This window comes from Cuculus canorus, chromosome 1, assembly GCF_017976375.1.
Source record: "Cuculus canorus isolate bCucCan1 chromosome 1, bCucCan1.pri, whole genome shotgun sequence".
Classification (NCBI taxonomy): Eukaryota; Metazoa; Chordata; class Aves; order Cuculiformes; family Cuculidae; genus Cuculus; species Cuculus canorus.
The window spans coordinates 146,966,156-146,983,692 of NC_071401.1; the positions used below are offsets into that span (position 1 = coordinate 146,966,156).

The 17,537-nt window shown below is 38.0% G+C and overlaps 2 protein-coding genes across 4 annotated transcripts in view; one reads left to right on the forward strand and one right to left on the reverse strand.

Moving 5' to 3' along the window:
- The window catches only part of APPL2 (adaptor protein, phosphotyrosine interacting with PH domain and leucine zipper 2), a 37,580-nt gene extending 35,775 nt beyond the window's left edge, over positions 1-1,805 (forward strand). For both annotated transcript variants that reach the window (XM_009561987.2, XM_054058715.1), the window contains one exon: positions 738-1,805. In XM_009561987.2, the coding sequence (XP_009560282.1) occupies positions 738-866 (129 nt within the window). In that variant the 3' untranslated portion in view covers positions 867-1,805. The remainder of the gene's footprint in view (positions 1-737) is intronic.
- WASHC4 (WASH complex subunit 4) overlaps positions 1,696-17,537 on the reverse strand; it is a 41,343-nt gene continuing 25,501 nt past the window's right edge. For both annotated transcript variants that reach the window (XM_054058695.1, XM_054058687.1), the window contains exons 23-34: positions 16,301-16,375; positions 15,397-15,501; positions 13,378-13,512; positions 12,573-12,681; positions 11,813-11,879; positions 11,095-11,181; positions 10,197-10,344; positions 8,779-8,875; positions 8,105-8,301; positions 7,337-7,436; positions 5,481-5,556; positions 1,696-4,763 (exon numbers count right to left, since the gene is read on the reverse strand). In XM_054058695.1, the coding sequence (XP_053914670.1) occupies positions 5,489-5,556; positions 7,337-7,436; positions 8,105-8,301; positions 8,779-8,875; positions 10,197-10,344; positions 11,095-11,181; positions 11,813-11,879; positions 12,573-12,681; positions 13,378-13,512; positions 15,397-15,501; positions 16,301-16,375 (1,188 nt within the window). In that variant the 3' untranslated portion in view covers positions 1,696-4,763; positions 5,481-5,488. The remainder of the gene's footprint in view (positions 4,764-5,480; positions 5,557-7,336; positions 7,437-8,104; positions 8,302-8,778; positions 8,876-10,196; positions 10,345-11,094; positions 11,182-11,812; positions 11,880-12,572; positions 12,682-13,377; positions 13,513-15,396; positions 15,502-16,300; positions 16,376-17,537) is intronic.

The following is a 17,537-nucleotide window of genomic DNA, read 5'->3' on the forward strand; positions in this document are numbered from 1 at the left end:
ATTTTACGCTCTCATTAACATCCAAGTTTTGCAAACATCGTTTAATAAGGCTCCTGGATAGTTCATAGAAAAATAAATTTGGGTTGACTTCACAGTAGCGTGATTTGAGATAAAATTTTGCCACCCTAAGTCAAATTCAGCACTATACAAAACCCAGTTGTTCATGTTTGAGAGGAACCTGTGAGCAAAACTGTCCAAAAAAACCCCCTAATCAGCTCTTTAGGATGAAGTGTAAATCACATACGTTGTTCTTTGACTTTCAGAAACTCATATTCCTTCCTCCCTCAGGGAAGGAACACACGCAATGTTTTTCCACTGGAAATGAATGGCAGTTACCTACCCTGGGGTTGATAGATTCATCTGTATAAAAATGTTACCTTCATACAATAATATTTGCTGTATATTTTTGCTGCTGAGATTTCAGAACAAGGTGGGGAAGCGAGCTTTTAGTCAAAGGCAATAAGTACAGATATAGTAAATTATTTAGACAGTTATTTTTCTCCTTGTTTTTCAGTAATTATGTCAATGCCTGATAAGAACAGCAAAATAAAGGCTCAGAATGAATTACTTTTTCTTATATACCCAAGGGGTGGTTTTACTGAACCAAAAGAGACTAAAGGTCTAAGGGTTTGAAACATAAACAAGTTGCAAAACCTCAACAAAAAGTACAGGAATGGTACCAGTGTGCTTCTCTGGAGGGTTGCTGCATCCTGCTGAACGCTTTTGTTTCTCTTCAGGACCCAGAAGCATTAGCTCAGCTGATGAAGTCTGTGCCATTAACGAATGATGGAAAGTTCATGCTTCTGAATGATCAGTCAGAAGAGGATGGAACCATGCATGAAGAAGGAGAGGAATCGGAAGCATAAAAACACTCATCGTTTCCTGCAGCCTGTGTTGGAGCAGGAAAAGCAGGGAATCATTTTGCAATAATCTCTGGTTTTCAGCCTTCTGCGCACAGCCAAGGGCCAGCTGCCACCTTCCTGCTAGGAAGTGCGCGGTGTCTTTGGAGTTTTCTCTGGATTTACAATGAAAACAGCAGCTGCACTTGACCTTTGGGGCTTTTTTTGCATTTGTGACTGTGTAGCGTAGAGGTGGGAAGTTGACAATCTTGGGGAATGTTTTGGGATTAGCCCCTTCCCGCTGGTAGTGAGGAGAGCACAGTTGATAGCCACAAAGGGTTAATGTCGTTCTTTGTATTTACATGGTGAGTAGCTGAGGACAGCTCCACTGTAGTTGGTGCAAGCTGTAAGCCGTAGACTCCCTTAAACAAATATTAGGCCTCAAACTTCCTACCCTAGTCAGTTTTCATAGCTTGCATGATTATGTGCATCTAAATGAAGGTTAAAAATGCACTATTATTTACTGTATTTTCAGATGAAGTTATTTTTAGTCTAGTCTAAGTGTAATAAGATTTATCTTTTGTGCTAGCCTATTCACAAAACAATTTGTTAAACACTAAATTTTTCCTATTAATATAATCTATTTTTATATTGCATCTAGAATAAGCTTACGAAAGAAATCTAAGTGCCTATTCTTACCTTCTTGGGACCACACTCCCACAGTCTGTAATTAAATATGGACTTAATGTACCTCCTTGATTTATTATCCTAAACACTGCTGACATGCAAACATCAAAACTAGTCAACAAATGGCGTGTGTGAGTTGTGTGCAGTTTTTCTGTGGTTAGGTTTCTTAAAAGTTAAGTTGCCAGAGGTGATAACTAGGTCAGACAGGTACTTTTATAATAAGAATTCTTTGTATTTTTAACATTATGGTTACCTGAGTCTACCAGCAACCTGTGGTTTTAAGAAACTGAGCAATAAAATGCTAGATGATAAGGTCTACAAAGCATTGACTACTTTAGTAGTACATTCCTGAAATCAGACACTACTTGTGTTTGGCTAATAAGTTTAGATTTCTTACCCCCTCCCGCAGCTTAACCTGAAAACATGAGAAACTATACTTTGCAGGAACAAACATAAACAAAATAAGCAGTAGATATTTGGGGGGGTGTAATCTGTGGTATAGTTTGTATTAATCAAGAAATGATAACTGGAACAAATGGCTAAAATTATTCAACTTAATTTAACTCTTCTAAGGCACTTCCTAGGAAACTGCATTTCCTGTGAGCAGATGCTACAGCAGCTGAAAGATGCCAGTTTGCGACTGCCTGACATAGAATAAATGCAGTTTAGCTGTTTGTTGAATGTTTAAAAGGACCATGGAAGAAAACTGTTAGTAACTGACACAAAAAATTCTTTGTAAATAAACACTGAAGCTGTCTTATTAAAAATTTAATGCCTGCTGAACTGGTGTTACTGAAGACACTAAGAATGTGGTTCTCAAAATTACATTTATTAACACAGTTTTATGTACATAATAATGTTCTCTACTCACAAACCAAAGAGACTGAGGTAACAAAATACCCTTTTGTACAATGAGTTAAGAAACATTAAGCGTTTACATTTGGTCCTTTGTACCTGAGAAGCTGAAAACAGCTGTTGTGGATGGACATCAGATGAAAACTCAAATTTACTTCTAATTACTTGCCCACATTAGGATCTCCAGAATCTGCCCTGCAGCAGCAGCAATGCACTTCCCAGTGGAGCAAAGGTCCTCTGCGTGCTGCTGGGGCCACTCAGCACCAGACTCTTGAGCGCAGGGTTCGGCCCCAGCTGCGCCCAGCTCTCCCTGACCACACTGCTACAAGGAGGAAGGACAAGGCAGCCCCATGGCTTCTGGCATAAAGGGTACAGTGTCAGAAGGGGGTTGCAAGGCCTCTGGAAGAGCTGCTGCTACTGCTTGTGGATGCAACAGCCTTGTCACAAGACCAAAGGTAGGAGGGCAGTGGTGGCAGCTGCCTTCTCAGGAAAAAAAAAAAGAGACAGGCCTTCAGCCTGTTTCGCCAGCCTCTGTCTTCAAGATTAAAAAACCTAGAAATCTGGTTTATGTCCCAGCAGCAAACGGATCATTCTCACTTTTCTTTTGTCACCTCCAGGAATTTTGAGTGAGCGAGTCTGGTTTAGTTTGGGGGATTAATTTGTTTCATCTCATCTCCAGACAACCAGTTAGGATCCATTGTGTTCCTGTAACAGGAACAAAACCAATGAAAACAGTAGCACCACGGCAAGAATTTTGCACCCCTTCCAGATACTTACTGGGGGGGAATAAAATGGACTCATAAGGGTGTAAGATCCAAATCCAGGACCCACCTTCTATTTTAGATTAAAAAAAAAAAAAAGCTTTCTCCATGTATACGCTGCTACATGACAGAGAAAAAAAGAAGGAAATACAAACTAGAATCCAGTATTAGCAAGAATAGCTCTATTATCACTGTACATATTTGTAAGTATATATTTTTGCCACATACAGAATACATTCAGGTCTCCCAGATTAAACAGGGCTCTGTAAAAATAGGCTTATGTCTTTCCTGTAGAATTCCCATCACTACAACCGCATGAATTTGCTAACCACACACATTAAGACACGCAGTTCAATTTTATGTTCAACTGCAACGTATTACCTGTCTGAGATAGTGTCTTTCAAAAAAAATTAGGAGAAGGGAAAATACAAGTGCAGACTTTATTAGAGCACAGGTTATGTTTTGACTGTACACAGCTACCTAGCAACTCCATCCTAGGGGAAACAAAATACTACCTGCAGTTGCTGTGAAGAAGGAAATGTAGTGCTTGGCCAGCCCAAGCCAAGAACTTACGTGACTTATGAGATGGTTATATGGAAATATGTACACGGCAACTGCAACAGTATGGAAATCATCAGCAGCAAGAATGCTGATCTCAGCAGCGCTACTGAGCGTTCAGTGCGGGCACAATTTGGTCAAAAAAGAAAAATTATGAAAAAAAGTACCTTATCAAAATAAAAAAGCAAAAATATAAAGTAATGCAGCATTTTTAGGGCAGCCTCTGCAGTTAATTAATTGAAACCAAAAACTTCAATGAGCCCAGCTGGTTGAAACAGTCCAGGAAGCTTGTGTCGCGTGTACAGAACGAACGAAAGGACTTTCATTTCAGCCAAGTCTTTTCAGCTGCAACAAAACTTGTCAGAGCATTCTGATCAGTGAAGTGACTGGCAGGAACGGGCAAATCAGAAGTCGGTCAGGAATTGTCCTGCAACCCAGAAGTGGCTGGAACAATCGGAACCATTTATTTTAAAACATTACCTTTTCTTGTAATTAGAAGTGATGAAATAAGCTGGCAAGTATGGTCTAAATAATACAGTTAAGAGTGCCAAAACCACCAAAAAGTAGTTCTCAGCTGGACTGACTAGAGTAGTTGATTCTAGTTAGTAAGATCTAGGAGTGTCTTACGTTCTGTGAGATTAAAACACAACTGTATCTTTTAATTAATGTGGTGTTTACTTGTAAGCTAAGTCTAGCCACTTAAGTTAGGAATCCAAGTAACTCTTGCACAATCTAGAACCTCTACTTGCAGGCATTAACAGATGTTATATTTATACAGAGTTCTCACAGTGTTCAGCAGCTTCTGAAGCCTGCAGTGCAACTATTGTTAATAGTCAGGCATGTAAGACTGTATGAACAACACAGACGGTACAAGAGACTTACAAAGGCAAGGAAATACAGAATTGAGGCTGAAACTTGCAGTTAGGCACAACATATTCATGAAGTGTAAGATCACTTAATAGTTACAGACACCCATCACACAGTGTCTGGTCATAAAAGGAAGAGCTGATTGTGGTTCTGTCTTGGCTCTGGATTTCCTTACTTCTGTGGATGCAAATCAGACCTTTGGTAGGAAACGAGAAGTAATTTATGTTAACTTTTCTACTTTTCCCATTCTCTGATACGGAGGGGTGGGGAAACAGCAAGGGAAAATAAACAACTGACAGGATCCTAAGCTCCCACAGTGCAAATACCATCTATAATAGTAAAAAGGGCTTATGGAATAAAACATTAATAAGGTTTATCATTTTGTGTAATAGCTTTAACGTACATCCACAGCATCCACCGTTACACCTACAATGTGATCTATGACTGCATCAATCACAACAGGGCTGCATAAAATCATATTTGAATTATTTCTGAGAAACAGATAAGGATGATATCTTAATTGATTTTTTTAAGAGATGCACCAATGGTGACCTAAGAGACCTTTTTTTACATCCTTTGTTATAGATGCAAGAATGCATATAAAGATAGTTAAGTTTTATTTTTTTAATCTGCACATCTGTACTTTAAAATAACTACTTCCAAGGTCAACACTTTATATGATTATTTTCAATCTAAAGAAAGCGCTGTAAATGTAAACCCCTGAAAAATAGGAATTTTTACAGGATATATAGACAAACACAGACCTGGCCTCACTGGATGCTAATACACTATTGTACGTTTCCTCTTGGGTTTAACAAAGCAAGTAAACAAAATCTAGAGCTTTTATCCCTACAGAGAGTTACTGATAATGACACAAGCATGAATTATTTGATTAAGTAATCATCGCCCATACCGGCTGTATCATTTCACAACAGGATCTGCAGGTGTAGAGTTGGAAAGATCTCCATTGCTTGCTTTAACAGATTCATCTACAAAAATAAAAAACAAAGACATGAATCACATTTAATGCTTTATTCAAAGCAGTAAAAACAAAAGTCTTAGCATATATATTATGCTGATGTCATAACACACAATACAGTATTCCATGGTCAGCACATGCAAACTGATCCTGCAGCACAAGGGGTCTTGGCCCCATGAAGAAGTCTGTATTTGCAGTGAAAAGTTTCTCTAATTAGTAGAACTTGAGTAAAGATTACATGGACTCTGCAAAATGTGCGAGACTGTACAAGTCCAAACATCATGGTAGAAGGCAAAGACATCACTGTGTTCAAACCTTTTCACCCTGGTATTCCTCTCAGGATTTCCTCATCACAACATGTTTCTCAAAGAATTGAGCATGTAGCACAATAGTGACAATTCAACCTAAAATATAGTAAGCCATATTCTACAGAACGCTCCCCTAAAGAGGCCAGGGTAGTATATGTATTCTCACTCATCACAATGCTTGTAGGTGGTTTTTTGAACTGAAAATTATTGGAGCAACTTCACTGAATAAGACCAAATACAAATTCATGCTGAAAGACTTCTTTCTTTGCAAACTATTTCCCTATTACAGAAGAAAACTGATCTTTGATTCACTGGTTGTAATCTCACAGGTCACCTGAGTCCAGGGAGACCTTACAGTGGCCTTCCAGTACCAGAGGGGGACTATAAGAAAGCTGAGGAGGGACTTTTTACAAGGACAAGTAGTGACAGGACAAGGAAGAATGGCTTTAAATTGGAAGTGGGAAGATTTGGATGAGACATTACAAGAAATTGTTCACGATGAGGGTGGTGAAGCACTGGCACAGGTTGCCCAGGGAATTTGTGGCTGCCCCACCCCTGGAGGTGTTCAAGGCCAGGTTGGATGGGGCCTTGAGCATCCTGGTCTGGTGGGAGGTGTCCCTGCCCATGGCAGGTGGGTTAGAAATGGATGGGCTTTAAGGTCCCTTCCAGCCTAAACCATTCTATGATTCTTTGTTAGAACTATAGCCGAAAATTATTTACCAATTCCATTTTTAATATACTATCACTTGAATTTCTAAGTAAATGTTGACTAACTGCACTTCTGTATCTTAATCCTCAGAAGCACTCTCATTTTTTTCAAAATAATTTTCCTATACCCAAGAGAACCTTCCAGAATTCACAAGGGAAAATATACGAGCATTAACATAAACTGCAAAATACCCAGGTTACCTAGTCAAGAGACCATACCACAAATTAAGATCTTACCCTTTGAATATAATACAACAGTAGACCAAAACATATCAAACACCTGAAAGCCACACAGGCAGGCAGATGATGCAGATGCTAAGTTAAAAAACAGCTGCTAAACAACAGGTGAAAATTATGAGTTTATTTCACACCACCTAAGGTCATGCAGAAAAAGCTGTCATTGTCAAAACTGGTAACTGAGAGGGTAAGCAATGCTGAAATTACTGAATTTAACATTAGTGCTAGTATGCAATTCTCCTTGTCCCAGATCTTTTCAGGTTGATTGTTTTTTGTCATGTTGGGTTTGGTTTTTTTTTGTTTTGGTGCTTTTTTTGGTCCTCCTCCCCACCTCTGCCCAAGCCCTGCTTGAACTCCACACATCCCAAAGAAGGCCTCTGGGAGCTGTTCTTGACTTCTCAATCACGTTTGACCCCATAAAATTCTTTCTGGAATACTGAATCAATCTACTAGTAAGAAAGCAGCTATGGGAAGAAGGAAAAAAAAGAAGCATTTTCCCTACCAAGCCAAAGTGTTCTACATATAGCATTCGTTTACCTTCTTTTTCTTTCTTTTCCTGATTTTCTTCTGCTGCAGTTTTATCTGCTCTGAAAAAAATTCTTGCACTACTTAGTGAGAAATAAAGGAGTTCAAATTCCTAAGGGAAAAGATACAGGACTGTTAGTATAATGCATAAATGTATTTATAGACAGACAGAATGGGATTTTTCAGAAGCATCCAAGGCAACCAGATTTCAACATTTAAACCACTTAAACGCTTTTGAAAATCTTCCTCCATTCATACCTTGTTCACCTGCATTTTACAAAGCAAATGTCAGCCAAAACCTTTAAAAGGTAATTTAAGCAAAGCAGCATCAGTACAATAAACCTGCCCCTAGTCCACTGAGGCTGAAAATGATGTCTATAGCAGCAATGAGAATTTGAAGCAACATGCCCATGGAAAACCATGCAAGCCAACATTTTAAATGGCCATAAATTTGATCAGTTCTGGTGATGTGTTTTCTGTAAAAGCAGAGGACCAAACACAGTGCACACTCCTGGGAGTTAGGAGTACTTCATACTTTAGTTGCATTAGATTTCAAACTCTGCGAGACAAAAAATTCCAATCAACCCATTCAAATTCCTGACTCACTCCAATATTGCAAACACAATATCCCTTCAGATCATTAAAACTCAGTCTTTAGACTCTCTTTGCATGATTGCTGTAGACAATCTCTTGATAAGCTCTGACAGCAAAGATATACCTGAATGGTGATGGTTAAATACAGAACTCGATACAGAACAGATAACTAGACCCAGGCCATACCTGTAAACAAACTTCCAGCCGCTTATGGGTAAGGTTCATAGTTTGTAGTAGTTTTTCATCTTGATTAGTGGACTGCACATTCTGTTGTTTAGCTACTGCTCTTATTTCCTTCACATACTTCTCTCTAACAGACTGGAACCAGTGAAGAGAATCAAACTCCTGGTATTGATCCAAAAGCTTCAGAATGTAAGCCACACCTATAGTCATTAAAAACCACGTACCAGAGTCAACATGTAATTTGCAAAACATTTTGTGAATGTCTTTAATGGATCAGTGTAAGTTGATAATAACCACACAATTAAAATGTAAACAGCAATTTATTTACAATTAAATCTAACAGGAAAAAAAACCAAGCAAACACTAAAGAACAAGCTTCAGTTATTGAAAATCTCATAATTTATCCAAAGACTTGCATACCTTCTCATCTGTCGAGATCTGCAAGCTTTAAAAGAAACTGGGGAGCACCAACAGACAACAAAACGTCTGCTCCCATATTCAGCTATTCCACGCTTAGGAGATTCTGAACAAGACAATACCCCTAAAATCCACTGTGCTGAAGCTGAGACAACTCAAATTTTAATTACAGAACTTTTAATTTTGGGAACACGCCAACTGTAAAAAATCTTTTCTTGCAAATGTCCATTACGTTGGTTTACCCAAAGGTTGAAACTTACCCATGGCGAACCCATCATCAGTGAAAGCCGCTCCACTTTTGTTCTTCTTATTCAATTTCTCCTTACAACTGATTGAATGCTCAACAAAATTGAGGGTCTGAAAGAGAGAACAGCTGGTCTTGGAACCATCAAGATAGACTTAGAATTTTTAAAAGGTATTCACATGCGTGCTGTTACCTGTGAATGTAATTCCATGCCCAAAACTATGCTAATTGTGTCTCCCATCATTTTTGTATGAAACCTTGTCCTTTTTCTAGACTTTTTGGGGAAGAAATTAAGTTAAGCTTTGGAAAATATTTGCATATGCATAAGTAAAAAAAACAAAGGTACATCTTCATCTCTGCTGTTCTTATCAGACTCTTACTTCACATTCTACTTCACATTCACATTTAGCAATTACTAAAAGTAATCATGTAAACAAGTAAAGAATAATTAAAACAGCTCAGGTTCCTGGAAAGCTTAACAGTATCAGTACTTTAAAGCTACTGTGCATTATTTCACTCTACTTAGAAAAGAGTAAAAATATTTCAACAGCCTTATGTTTGTGATGTTGAACAACAGATCCAGGTAGTAAAACTGAATATTAATGGATGTGTGTGTGTGTACGCAATAACTGCACTTGTCACATGGAAATGCGTGTGCATTAACAACTTCTCAAAACCTATAACACGCTTTCAAATTTAACTACACCGAAATGCCTTTTTAGCACCAAAATGGATAACATATTCCTGAAACTGTATTTATCAGAAAGAACTCCACACATAGGAAGGGAAAGAAGTATTTGTCATGAGACTTTACTTTCCCTCATCTCCATCCCCATGACATACTTGTCCTCTCACAGTCTTATTATGGTTCATCGACATTCCTAAAGTAATTTCTAAAATGGGAAGTTACACATGAATCTGTTTAGATCATTTAGGCCTTGAAACCAAACTCCTTCCAAATGCCTAGGATGTTGTGCTCAAGTGCACATTACCTCAATGCAGAATTCATTAGCAAAAGCAGGTCCAATTGCAATAGAGAGGGATCAAGTTTTACTGCACCAGAACACGACATTGAAAGAACCTAAATATACCCAACATGGCATGGAAAGAGCAGACACGAGAGGACTGAAGAACATGGTTTTAAACTTCTTTCATCCTTGCTGCTCCAATTCCTCCTTTTTCACTTTGGCTTCTCCAAACTTGATTCAAGTAGAAGTTTTTAAAGTTACCTTTTGAGCGCTAGTACATTAGTTGATGCCAGGGAAGAAAATACAGCTTTGGACAACTATCATCAAAGCCATGCTCAAAGCAATCCCACTCATAATCAAGGAAGAAAGCAGAACATCAATGGCCTAATAGAAAATACTTCAGCATAAACCTGACCTGCTAATTTTTTTTAAAATAAGTCCTGGTACACACAATGCAAATACTAACCAGTGGTGGAACAATGATATAGAAGTTCCGCAAATGCATATTCTTTGGACTGCGGAATTCAGGAGCAAATACATCCACAAGCATTTTGAAGTACTCTGTTCCTTCTGCAAAGTTACGCGTGAGGTCACTGAGGACAGAGTCCAACTGCCTGCAAAGGATAAGCAACGTGTCAGGTGGTTTCTGCTGGAAGTTTCCTTGCTTAACCTTCAGGGTAACAGTACTCGCTTCACCCTTTGGCTGCATATAGTGCAGTATTCTGACCAGAGCATTCAAGATTACACACTCTGCCTCTACAGCCACCTCAAATCATGTTTCTTGATTTAATTTCATCAAAAAAATTTGCAAGAATGCTTTCCAAAGGCCCTCAGCATTCTAAAAGTAAAAGTCAGACATGGTGAGGAAAGCTTGTTAGCCTTTAAACCACAAGGATTTTATCAAGAAACCAGGTTCTAACAGCGTATAGTACAAATCATAGAATATCTCAAGTTGGAAGGGTCACATAAGGATTGAGTCCAACTCCCTGCTCCTCGAGGGACTACCTAAAACTAAACCATACGAATAAAAGTTGTCCAGACATTCCTTAAACTCTGATAGGTTTGGTGCCGTGACCATACCCCAGGGAGCCTATTACAATGACTGACCACCCTTTCAGCGAAGAGCCTTTTCCTAACATCCAATATGAACTTCCTGAAGCACCACTTCCCATTCAGCATTTTTAAAACAACAGTTGCTATTTTCTCTGCTTTTAAGAGCAGCAAATATTTTTGTGTTAAATCAGTTGAACTTTTAACGCACACAAACACACATGCACAAACACAAAAACCAACTAACAGCAACTAACTTTAAAATTACTCTCATCTCACGCCTACCCCAGACCTCGAAAGCACGATGTTAGTACCTTGCTGCTTTTTGTGTTTCTTCTGAGAGGCCTTCTTCTTTTACCAGCTCTTCAAAGTTAACAATATCTTCCAGATCAGGAACAAACCTGCAAACTTACTGTTTGTTAGTATTATGTTCAATTGTATGTGTTCACTGAAGAATCAACCATGATTTAGAATTTAGTTGCTTTTATCTTCTGGGCTTGAACTACTTAAACTTCTATCACACCGCCTCCTCTCTCCAGCACTTGCTATGCTTACAGTTATCAAGTTTACTATTGTTTGCAAGAAAACCAATTATTTCTTCGTACGTAAAAGTCACTATGTTTTAACGGACTTACATAAACACAATCGTCCACACAGAAAGAAGTATCAAAAGAAATTTTTCCAAGTTCCTCAAAGCTTGTACTATTTTTCCTTAATGAAAACACTCAAAGTCATTAACATCAGTAATTACTGACCCTGATTAAATGACAGAAGACCTAGAGGTACATTCTATTAACTCTTCTGCAGTGTTTTCCCATAGAATGCTTTATTTTTGGTGTTTTAAGGCAATGATTGTATAGTTCTGAACTCCAGCGCTGTTTTTTGTTAATCCCACTTCAACAACGGCATAAAAAAGGACCTTTTTAATCAACATTTATGGGGGATGTGTAATAATCTAGGAAATATCAGCATGATTAGGGAGAAAAGGAATGAGAAGGAGCTAACAGAAAAATTAAATACTTGTGCAAGTACCTAATAGCACTGCTACAGCAATGAAGTCCACCAGATCTTATCATTCGTACATAACCCATAGCGTTGCCTTAAAAAAAAGAAAAAACAAGGAAGTAATTCCTAATTATTTAAATACACACATGCACTTTTCATAATATCTATAAGCTCTGAAATGTACACTGAAGTAGTTACATGGCTTTGGCAAAGAAATCATTCTGAAAGCGAAGTTTAAAAAGTTATGTTGAACACCAATATCAAAAGAGAAATAAAACGCAGATGCATCACCTAGCGAGATGCGTTCACTTTCACAACAGCATAAAGGCCAAATACTGCAAACTCTTTTCACTGGACACATTAAACACTTGCAAGTTCAGATCAGTCCTGTGCATCTACAGCATCAATGGCTGAAAACACCATAGTAATATTATGCATCACTCAAAGTTATTTTAGCTGGATACATGACCTTTTTCTGAAATACATGAACTTCACTGTTTTTTAATAGGGAAATAAATTCAAAGTCACTTCTACAACATAAAGAAAATAACTTAAAAGTGAACCAGCAACTATGCAAGCTGTAGCTGTATTTCAGATGGAAACATGTGCAAGGGCCATTTCTGTGTCATTAGATGAGAATATTTCACATGGGATACAACTGAAGTACTTCTCATCTGACTAGAGTTAAATCTAGATTTACCCTCAGCTAAAAGTTCAGTTACTAGACTATGAAGACCTCTTTCATTTAATAACATATACGACATTTTCTTAGATAGCATTTTCATACCAATTTGACTTATGAGTTGTCTGAACTGGTCAAGATAGCTCTGGCCATCCGGGGTTATTCCAAGTTTTCTGATGCCACGGTTGAATTTATCTGCTCTTTCAAAGGGATACTAGAAAAATATTTTAAAATAATTTATAAGAATCATTACCTATCCTTAAAAAAACCAAGTTATTTCATCATGTCTATACAATTCTATTTGAAATTGCATTTTCTTTTTTTATAAATTATACACCTGCCAGTCTACATTAGCTTGCAGAAGTCATTTGGCTAAGTCATTTCTACAAGCTGAAAAGTGAAACAGAAGTCTTACTGTGAATAAGAAAGTATTCCCAAAAGAAATAAGGTCTCAACACACACAAATCTAGCAGTCTATTTCACTAAATACATTGTGGTTCACATTTTCAAGAAATCAATTTTCCAGCATGGAAAGTCAGACCTTAGTCCCCAAATCCTGACATACTGGAGTAAGTGCTACATATTCACATCATTTTTGATTCAATTTCAATAATCCTATTATTCAAAACTGACAACAACTGTCAGGCATGGCTTGGACGAGAAGGTTAGAACATGCAATAGACCAGGATTCCATCAAATCATCATTCTCAGGTCACTGAGAGAATTATTTCAGCCAACCTCATATTTAGAGAGCTGCTAGAATGAAACAAAGCCATCCTGAACACAGACATTTGTAACACTGAATTTTGCTAGGATAAAAGCTATAAAATGCTATGGTTTGGTGCACCTTCAGTGACATGAAAGTAGCACTTCTTTCAGCCAAGTTACTCTCCTGCAAAAACGACTGTACCTTGTGATCATTTTGATCCTTGACTTCCCTGAAGAATCTGATGTCTTTGATAAGTCTAGATTTGATATGTTCATCATACATGAACTGGCTGAAAATATAAAACTTTTTCCTCAAAAATTGGTAAGTGAAGTTTACCTAGAAAATAAAAAAAAGTCAAATAAATAAAGTTAGCAAAGTTAGAAGCATATCTAACAACCCATTTTCAGTAGTTTCCGGAGTAATTTGCATTTACAATGAAGTAACTTTCAAAAATGGAAGCTTCTACTCAGTTTACTTCAATTTGTTATTTTCAATTTATCTTCAATTTCACTGCTTTAAAAGAATACGGAAAACACTTCTTCTGGAAGGCCTTCTCTCTTCCAGGAAGGGCAGAGGGACCAAAGGACAAGTTATCTACTTCAGTTCAATGATGTGCCCTACAGGGCCATTAATTTATGTCTGCAATATCCTGTAACTGAACTGCCCTGAAGCAATACAAACATTTCAAGTTGAAAAGGGCAGACAAGCACAACTTCCTCAGTCATGCTGTGGAACCTGCATAACCTCCTGACACACCTTCTCACTTCCCCAAAGTTTTCTATAACACTCTAGCACAATTCTACCCTACACGTCTCAAGTACTTCTCATGTCTGCATAAACAACTTTACTCACAGCCTGAAGTGAATACATCTACAACATCAGGAAATAGTGCAATAAACAGCTTATTAGAAAAATCTTTTCCAATCTTCAATTAATGTCTTCAGAGCAGGTTCAATATTTCAGCAAGTTCCTCTGTTGTTTTTGACAGGACCAGAAGAATGGGAAAAAAAAAAACCAGCAAAGAGGCAGAAAGAAGTTGCGCAGCAGACTGGAAATCACCAACCTGAAAAAAAACTGTATCCAAACCCGAGACCCAAAATGATAAATTCCTGCTGCAGTAGGTATGCCACAGCGATCTACCTTGCAAAGATGTAAACGCTTTCCACTGGTTAAAATGACCACCAGCTACCCTACAGACAACATTAAGAGCATTGCAAGTAAGAAGCCACAGGCTTCCAGTAAGTGATCAGAGATCTGTTTTTTCTTAATTTTTCAAATTGAAAAGCTGTCATTTCTTAAGCTTAACGATTACAAGAGGAACTTAAAAAAATAAGATTCCATTTCCTCAAGATTTGCGTTAACTACAGCAAAAATATGTCTACCAAATGTCAATAATAAGAAACTCAGAACATGCTAGTTTATGCAGGCAGCCTAGGAATCAAGATATTTTACTGCACTAGTTTGATAAGCTTTATTTATATTTATAAAATTCAGACTCCCACCAGAACATGATATATCCTCTTTGATGTGTTTTCAGACCTCTTCATTAACTTTTACCATAGAATCCTAGAACCACAGAATGTCCTGAGTTGGAAGGGACCCACAAGGATCATCGAGTCCAACTCCTGTCCCTGCACAGGACAACACCAACATTCACACCACCTATGTGAGGACATTATCCAAATGCTTCTTGAATATTTTCAGGCTTGGCACCATGACCACTTCCACGTGGAGCTGTTCCAGTGCTCCACCACCCTCTGAGTGAAGAGGCTTTTCCTAATATCCAACCTAAAACACTCCTGGCACATCTTCCTGCCATCCCCTTCGGTCCTATCATTGGTCACCAGAGAGAAGAGATCAGCACCTGCTCCTCCTCCTCCTCCCTTAGTGAGGAAGCTGTAGACTGCAACGAGGTCTCCCCTCAGTCTCATCTTCTCCACGCTGAGCAGACCAAGAGACTTTATCTGCTCCTCATATGACTTCCCCTCTAAACCCTTTATCAACTTTGTCTAACAAACTATGGAACAATTAGAAGTGGCATAACTCCCAAGAGATTGTGATATTGATTTGTCACGTGCAAGAACAGATATTTTATTAATACACACAGAACATTATTATTGCATGATTAAAATTGCATAACCAAGTAAACCACAATGAGACGCAAGGGTTTGCAGGCTTATGTGCACCAATAAAAAATCCAACCGTGCAAAAGATACTCACTGTTGTGTTCATGATTCCTGTTCCATGAGTTCGAATTGAATTAGCAATGTGTCGGATATTGATAGTGTTCAAGTGTTTGTTATTACTTGTCCTTTCGATGAAGATCTGGAAGGTGTCGGGGGAAATAAAGTTATTTACCCAAAACCGGTTCTGTGAGAAATTATAAATCTAGGTAGCCCCACATCCTATTTCTGAGACCAGCCAATATCTGGTGATAAGGGAAAGAACCAAGAAAATAGAGCAGGCATACAATAAACTTTATCTCATAGGTCCTTCCTAATTCTGCAAAGAGGTGATTCAACGACTCCAAGGCAGACTCCAAGCTCTCATATTTAAGACTATAACCTACGTTAATTGGTCTAAACTCTTTTGGCACCTGTTTTAACTTTTGGCCCTGTTATATACTGTGGCAATGAGTTCCACTCTTGAATTATGTGCTATGAGAAGTACTTCCTATTCTTTAAGGAAGCTGCTCATTTTCAAAGTAGCCCCCTCATTCTTACACTGTGAAAAGCCACAGAGAGTTGTTCCCTGTACATGTTCACCACGTTATTCACCTGTCTATCTCTCTAATAACCTAGCTTCAGATATCCTTTTTTCAAGTTGGAAAAAAGTCACATACTGAGTATACCCTTATATAGCAGCCAATTATCTTTGCTGTCTCTACTGGCATATCTGCCATGGAGTGATCCTACTAGCAAACCATAATAAATATGCTTAGAGAACATTCTCTGAGACTTATCTACATCACCCATAAAGACATCTTACTAGAGCAGAAATAGCTACTTCACGGTTTGCTATTATTTATGTTCAGCCTGGGTTTTCTTACATGTATTACACTCCGCACTTTTCAACCCCTTCAAATGAGAGCCAAATCCAGGAAAGAGCATAGGATATACCTTACCTGATTATTCAGATTGTAGAGGTAGCGGGATACAAAAACATGAATATTTCTCATGATTTCCAAAACATCCAGACCCTGAAACAATATTATTGATTGAGAATTATTATGATAAAGATTATCAAGAACTACTGGCATACCTAACCACTAAGGGGTGCAAATACTATCTCTGTAGTCACTTGAAAGCATTTTAGAAAGCAATGTTTTCACTTTGCAAAATGAAGAATCTCTCATCAATTTTTGTTCAGTGTAAGATAATGCTTAGAGGGAAAAAAAAGCAGCTCAGCTCATGTTTTAAAATTCACACTTCTGCTTTTTCTTTTTCCTAACTTCCCATGAAAGTAAGGGATCCTCCAGTCTATTTCATACACTCCGATTAAAAAAGTAAAACAAAATTCAGATTTGGCTGTTCTCAGATTCCAGAAAACAGAATCTTGCCTGAGAGATTTCTATAGGTACACAGATTTCTACAGGGACATAAGCAACTACTTACTTTTTGATATTGTTTTGCTCAACCTCTCTAGGAGACTGACGGTTTGCATTTAAGTTCTGCAATTGTATTGCTCGAAGGATTCCCTTTGGTGCATAGAGAGGATGCTATTTAATCTACACATTCTAATTCCAGTTGTGCCAATGATTTTATTGGAATTCTGCTGAGACCAGGGGCAGGAATGGAGCGTGAAGTGCTTTCGTTTTGAAGAAAAGCTCATACAAGAATGGATGTTATGAAACCAACGCTGTGAAATGATTTATTTTTTATAACAACATGATGGCCAAACATTGCCAATAGAAAGCTAAAGCCAGAAACAGAAACTAATCCACAGCACTTTAGTACCAAGAACTAGCCAGAGTTCTTAGTTCTATGCCCACTTTCAAATTAGGAAGACACAGCCATCATGTACAACAGAAAAAAAGAGGCTGTATTTTTAAGGGCTTTCACCAATGTGCTGACCCAAAGCAGGGAATGAAGTTAACTGCCAAATATACAGAAGACACTAAACCTCTTGAAAGAAAAGTCTTTTGAAATATGGAAGTTGTATTTTTTTCGCACCAACCCTGTAACGGCAAATACCTTCATTAACCCACTGAAACTACAACTTTACTCCATATGTAACCATGTCTAGGAGTTTCTACAAGGCTATCAGTCACTATCCCATCAAGCTAAGCACAGATCTCCCAATGTCTTCGATGTGCAGCCTGTGAAACAATTTCTTCTGATGATCACTAAGCAGAACCTGCT